This window comes from Dendrobates tinctorius, unplaced genomic scaffold (genome assembly GCF_039654945.1).
Source record: "Dendrobates tinctorius isolate UK_male_01 unplaced genomic scaffold, ASM3965494v1 ptg000056l, whole genome shotgun sequence".
NCBI lineage: Eukaryota > Metazoa > Chordata > Amphibia > Anura > Dendrobatidae > Dendrobates > Dendrobates tinctorius.
Window position 1 is genome coordinate 16,165,074 of NW_027361724.1, and position 7,220 is coordinate 16,172,293.

Consider the following 7,220-nt stretch of genomic DNA (forward strand, 5'->3'; position numbering starts at 1 on the left):
TCTATTAGAACATGTGATAGAAGGGGATATCGTCATTGGTCTCATAGGCATTGTAGTAATGCTCACAGCACCTTTGGCTTGCTCATGTGATTTACATTGCAGTTCTCATTGGTTAGCATGAAGTATAAGGTTTGCATTATGTCAGTAATTTGCAGCTGTGATAAAGACCCATGTAGGGTCGAAACGCGTAGCTGGTATTTTAGTGCCTCTCAGCACATCCATCCACTCTTGAGGAGTAAGCCGCTGTACTAGTTAAAATTTCTTGCTCTATTGAAAAAAATTAATCAGCTGGAACGCCCCTCATCTTTTTGTCTACTATCAATCATCGTTGGGTCCAGACGAGGTTCCGTGCTGTGGTTGGTGAGCTGGCTAGGGCTTTTTTAGCCCATTTTCTTCTATTTGTGAGATTATCATGTTACATGACCCTTATAAGCAGGTAATATCACACGCAAAATTGTGTATCCCACTGAGAAACTAATCCAAGTCTGAGCATGATGGCACATAATTTATATTAATGTAACATGAATGTCGGCATGTAACTTGTGCTGTTAAGACTAAAGTGATCACTTTCATAAAAATTTCTGGAAATACAAATACAGTGGGGCAAAAAAGTATTTAGTCAGTCAGCAATAGTGCACGTTCCACCACTTAAAAAGATGAGAGGCGTCTGTAATTTACATCATAGGTAGACCTCAACTATGGGAGACAAACTGAGAAAAAAAAATCCAGAAAATCACATTGTCTGTTTTTTTTTCATTTTATTTGCAATAAGTATTTGGTCAGAAACAAAATTTCATCTCAATACTTTGATATATCCTTTGTTGGCAATGACAGAGGTCAAACGTTTTCTGTAAGTCTTCACAAGGTTGCCACACACTGTTGTTGGTATGTTGGCCCATTCCTCCATGCAGATCTCCTCTAGAGCAGTGATGTTTTTGGCTTTTCGCTTGGCAACACGGACTTTCAACTCCCTCCAAAGGTTTTCTATAGGGTTGAGATCTGGAGACTGGCTAGGCCACTCCAGGACCTTGAAATGCTTCTTACGAAGCCACTCCTTCGTTGCCCTGGCGGTGTGCTTTGGATCATTGTCATGTTGAAAGACCCAGCCACGTTTCATATTCAATGCCCTTGCTGATGGAAGGAGGTTTGCACTCAAAATCTCACGATACATGGCCCCATTCATTCTTTCATGTACCCGGATCAGTCGTCCTGGCCCCTTTGCAGAGAAACAGCCCCAAAGCATGATGTTTCCACCACCATGCTTTACAGTAGGTATGGTGTTTGATGGATGCAACTCAGTATTCTTTTTCCTCCAAACACGACAAGTTGTGTTTCTACCAAACAGTTCCAGTTTGGTTTCATCAGACCATAGGACATTCTCCCAAAACTCCTCTGGATCATCCAAATGCTCTCTAGCAAACTTCAGACGGGCCCGGACATGTACAGGCTTAAGCAGTGGGACACGTCTGGCACTGCAGGATCTGAGTCCATGGTGGCGTAGTGTGTTACTTATGGTAGGCCTTGTTACATAGACAATATGGAAAGGAGTCTTCTGCTCACTGAGCAGACGCTCAATGGGATAGATGAGGGGGGGGATGCTAGGTTGGAGCTGCAGGACAATGAAGCAGCTAGCTGGGTGACAGAAGGCGGGGTAGAGGGAAGAGCACCAGGGAGGCTAGTCCTGATCTGTCACACCCCAATAAGTTTGCTAAGTTGGCAGATGAGGGGAGTGTTAGTGCAGGAGTAGCACTGCTGCAGCAAGGCATGTCCTCTGAAAGCCGGAGGAGTGTCTGCTCCAGTAAGGGGGGAAATAGGAGAGCAGGGCAGGCCAGACAGGTTCTGGTAGTGGGAGACTCAATTATTAGGGGAACAGATAGGGCAATCTGTCACAAAGACAGGGATCGTCGAACGGTGTGCTGCCTACCTGGCGCTCGAGTCTGACACATCGCTGATCGGGTTGACAGATTACTGGGAGGGGCTGGAGAGGATCCAGCGGTCATGGTGCACATTGGCACAAATGACAAAGTTAGAGGTAGGTGGAAGGTCCTTAAAGATGATTTCAGGGAATTAGGCTGTAAGCTTAAAGCAAGGACCTCCAAGGTGGTATTTTCGGAAATACTTCCTGTACCACGTGCCACACCAGAGAGGCAACGGGAGATTAGGGAGGTTAATAAGTGGCTCAGGAATTGGTGTAGGAAGGAGGGGTTTGGGTTCCTGCAGAACTGGGCAGACTTCTCAGTTGGCTACAGGTTCTACGCTAGGGACGGGCTGCACCTCAATGGGGAGGGTGCCGCTGTGCTGGGGGAGAAAATGGCTAGAAGGTTGGAGGAGTGTTTAAACTAGGGACGGGGGGGAGGGTATTCCTTTTGTAGGAGGGGAAGACAGTGCAGATAGAGACCTGGGCACAAATAATGACATTGGGGTGGAGGTAGCATGGGGGGTGGGGTTAGAACAGTTAATAATTTAAGAAAGAATAGAGGTACAGAGAGATACATAAAGTGCATGTATACTAATGCCAGAAGTCTCGCCAACAAAATGGAGGAATTGGAGTTAATGTTGTTGGAACATAATTATGACATGGTGGGGATATCTGAGACATGGCTGGATGAGAGCCACGACTGGGCGGTTAATTTACAGGGCTATAGTCTGTTCAGAAATGACCGAACAAATAAGCGAGGGGGAGGCGTGTGTTTATATGTAAAATCATCCTTAAAACCCATCCTTCGTGATAATATATATGAATCTAATGAAAATGTAGAGTCCCTGTGGGTAGAGATAAGGGGAGGGGGGAAAAATAATAAATTACTGATAGGGGTTTGTTATAAATCTCCAAAAATAATGGAAGCTACAGAGAATATCCTCATAAAGCAAATAGATGAAGCAGCGACTCAAGGAGAAGTCATTATTATGGGGGACTTCAACTACCCTGAAATACATTGGGGAACCGAAACCTGCAGTTCCAGCAAGGGTAATAGGTTTCTGACAACAATGAGAGACAATTACCTTTCACAACTGGTTAAGGACCCAACAAGAGGGGGGGCACTGCTAGACCTAATATCAACCAACAGGCCAGACCGCATATCGAATATAAGGGTTGAGGGTCACTTGGGTAATAGTGATCACAAATTAATAAGTTTTCATGTATCCTTTAATAAGATGTGTAGTAGAGGGGTTACAAGGACACTAAACTTCAGGAAGGCAAATTTCCAACGGATGAGAGATGATCTTGGTGCAATTAACTGGGACGATATCCTGAGACATAAAAATACACAAAGAAAATGGGAGACATTTATTAGCATCCTGAATAGGACCTGTGCACAATATATACCGTATGGGAATAAACATGCGAGAAATAGGAGGAAACCACTATGGCTAAATAGAGCTGTAAGGGGCGCAATAAGAGATAAAAATAAAGCATTTAGAGAATTAAAGCAAGTAGGTAGTGATGAGGCATTAAATAAATACAGAAGATTAAATAAATTCTGTAAAAAGCAAATCAAGACAGCAAAGATTGAGACAGAGAGACTCATTGCCAGAGAAAGTAAAAATAATCCCAAAATATTCTTTAACTACATAAATAGTAAGAAGCTAAAAAATGATAGTGTTGGTCCCCTTAAAAATAGTCTGGGTGAAATGGTGGATGAGGATGAGGAAAAAGCAAATATGCTAAATAACTTTTTTTTCAACAGTATTTACACTAGAAAATCCCATGACGGATAACATGATCAGGGATAAAAATTCTCCATTAAATGTCACCTGCTTAACCCAGCAGGAAGTACGGCGGCGTCTACAAATCACTAAAATTGACAAATCCCCGGGCCCGGATGGGATACACCCCCGAGTACTGCAGGAATTAAGCACAGTCATAGATAGACCACTATTTTTAATCTTTAAAGATTCCATAATAACAGGGTCTGTACCACAGGACTGGCGTATAGCAAATGTGGTGCCAATATTCAAAAAGGGGACAAAAACTGAACTTGGAAATTATAGGCCAGTAAGTTTAACCTCAACTGTGGGTAAAATCCTGGAGGGTTTTCTAAGAGATACTATACTGGAGTATCTGGAGAAGAATAACCTTATGACCCAATATCAACATGGGTTTACAAGGGACCGTTCCTGTCAGACTAATCTGATAAGCTTTTATGAAGAGGTAAGTTCCGGACTGGACCAAGGGAATGCAGTGGACGTGGTGTACATGGACTTTTCAAAAGCTTTTGATAAGGTGCCACACAAAAGGTTGATACATAAAATGAGAACAATGGGGATAGGGGAAAATGTGTAGGTGGGTTAAGAGCTGGCTCAGGGATAGGAAACAAAGGGTGGTTATTAATGGAGCACACTCGGACTGGGTCACGGTTAGCAGTGGGGTACCACAGGGGTCAGTTTTGGGCCTGCTTCTTTTTAACATGTTTATTAATGACCTTGTAGGGGGCATAGAGAGTAGAATTTCAATATTTGCAGATGACACTAAACTCTGCAGGGTAATTAATACAGAGGAGGACAATTTTATATTACAGGAGGATTTATGTAAACTAGAAGCTTGGGCTGATAAATGGCAAATGAGCTTTAATGGGGATAAATGTAAGGTCATGCACTTGGGTAGAACGAACAAGATGTATAATTATGTTCTTAATTGTAAAACACTGGGCAAAACAGTCACTGAAAAAGACCTGGGTGTATGGGTGGACGACAAACTCACATTTAGTGGCCAGAGTCAAGCAGCTGCTGCAAAGGCAAATAAAATAATGGGATGCATTAAAAGAGGCATAGATGCTCATGAGGAGAACATAATTTTACCTCTATATAAGTCACTAGTGCGACCACACTTAGAATACTGTGTACAGTTCTGGTCTCCGGTGTATAAGAAAGACATAGCTGAACTGGAGCGGGTGCAGAGAAGAGCGACCAAGGTTATTAGGGAACTAGGGGGTCTGCAATACCAAGACAGGTTATTACACTTGGGGTTATTTAGTTTGGAGAATCGAAGGCTTAGGGGTGATCTTATTACAATGTATAAATATATGTGGGGACAATACAAAGACCTTTCTAATGATCTTTTTACTCTTAGACCTGTGACGGGGACAAGGGGGCATCCTCTACGTCTGGAGGAAAGAAGGTTTAAGCATACTCACAGACGCGGATTCTTTACTGTAAGAGCAGTGAGACTATGGAACTCTCTGCCATATGATGTTGTAATGAGTGATTCACTACTAAAATTTAAGAAGGGACTGGATGCCTTTCTTGAAAAGTATAATATTACAGGGTATATACACTAGTCTCCTTAATATTGCGTTGATCCAGGGAACTAGTCTGATTGCCGTATGTGGAGTCGGGAAGGAATTTTTTTCCCCAATGTGAAGCTTACTGTTGCCACATGGGGTTTTTTTTGCCTTCCTCTGGATCAACATGTTAGGGCAAGTTAGGATAGGATATGGGTTGAACTAGATGGACTTAAAGTCTCCCTTCAACCTTAATAACTATGTTACTATGTTACATTGGTCCCAGCTCTCTGCAGTTCATTCACTAGGTCCCCCCCGCGTGGTTCTGGGATTTTTGCTCACCATTCTTGTGATCATTCTGACCCCACGGGGTGGGATTTTGCGTGGAGCACCAGATCGAGGGAGATTCAGTGGTCTTGTATGTCTTCCATTTTCTAATTATTGCTCCCACAGTTGATTTCTTCACTCCAAGCTGGTTGGCTATTGCAGATTCAGTCTTCCCAGCCTGGTGCAGGGCTACAATTTTGTTTCTGGTGTCCTTTGACAGCTCTTTGGTCTTCACCATAGTGGAGTTTGGAGTCAGACTGTTTGAGGGTGTGCACAGGTGTCTTTTTATACTGATAACAAGTTCAAACAGGTGCCATTACTACAGGTAATGAGTGGAGGAAAGAGGAGACTCTTGAAGAAGTTACAGGTCTGTGAGAGCCAGAAATCTTGATTGCTTGTTTCTGACCAAATACTTATTTTCTACCATAATATGCAAATAAAATGAAAAAAAAACAGACAATGTGATTTTCTGGATTTTTTTTTCTCAGTTTGTCTCATAGTTGAGGTCTACCTATGATGTAAATTACAGACGCCTCTCCTCTTTTTAAGTGGTGGAACTTGCACTATTGCTGACTGACTAAATACTTTTTTGCCCCACTGTATTTATATGTGAATGTGGGGAAATGTCCTGAGATGTAACTTTTTTTCTTTTTCCTCTTTGTAGGACCCTCGCCAGAACAATCGCGCTGTGTTAAATATGCCCGAAAATAAGCCCATCGAACCTTCTCCAGCTTTCCATTTTTTTTTTAAAATACGCAAACACTGATTTTGTATTTTTTTATTATGCAATAAACCTATTTATACACTAAATATTTTAGCACTTGTATAAAAGTATGTCATTTTAATGTGATAATTTTCTGTATGGAAGGGAGCACAATCACTTTTGTCTCAGTTTCCAGAGACTATAAATTGGGTGATCACTGGGTGGTCAATGCTTTTTATGTATTTTGATGTTTGTCATTTTGTAAAAAAAAATAGATCTATAATTCAAATTGAAGTGGTTGTGTTTTTTTGTTTTTTTGACTGTATATAAATGTTTTTATTTAACTCTGCACTGCACTACAAGGGAGCCAAATATTTGCTGCATACAGTCCTTACAGACCACATACATATACTTTGATTATTATTTATCTACATAGTGCCATTAATTCCATGGTGCTGTACATGAGAAGGGGGTTACATACAAAGTTATAGATATTGTTAACAGTAAACAAATTTACAATGACAGACTGGTACAGAGGGGAGAGGACCCTGTCCTTGCAGACTTACATTCTATGGGATAGTGGGGAAGAGACAGAAGGTCGGGGGTGCAGCAGCTCTGGTGGTTTTGAGGCGGTAGCTTGGGCAGTGGTAAGGCGGCAGAATGGTTATTGCAGGCTGTAAGCTTTCCTGAAAAGATGGGTTTTCAGGTTCCGTTTGAAGGATCCGAGAGTGGTGGATAATCGGACGTGTTGAGGCATGGAATTAGAGAGGATAGGGGATATTCGGGAGAAATTTTGGAGGCAGTTGTGTGAGGAGCGAATAAGTGTGGAGGAGAGTAGGAGGTCTTGGGAGTATCAAAGATTACGTGAGGGAAGATATTGGGAGATTAGTTCAGAGAGGGGATAGGTTGTGGATGGCTTTGTATGTCAGTGTTAGTCTGAACTGAATGCATTGGTGAATTGGGAGCCA

At 42.1% G+C, this 7,220-nt stretch overlaps 1 protein-coding gene across 3 annotated transcripts in view; it reads left to right on the forward strand.

Moving 5' to 3' along the window:
• The window catches only part of PCNT (pericentrin), a 238,201-nt gene extending 231,655 nt beyond the window's left edge, over positions 1-6,546 (forward strand). For all 3 annotated transcript variants that reach the window (XM_073577532.1, XM_073577533.1, XM_073577534.1), the window contains one exon: positions 6,214-6,546. In XM_073577532.1, the coding sequence (XP_073433633.1) occupies positions 6,214-6,260 (47 nt within the window). In that variant the 3' untranslated portion in view covers positions 6,261-6,546. The remainder of the gene's footprint in view (positions 1-6,213) is intronic.
• Positions 6,547-7,220: the final 674 nt, after the last annotated feature.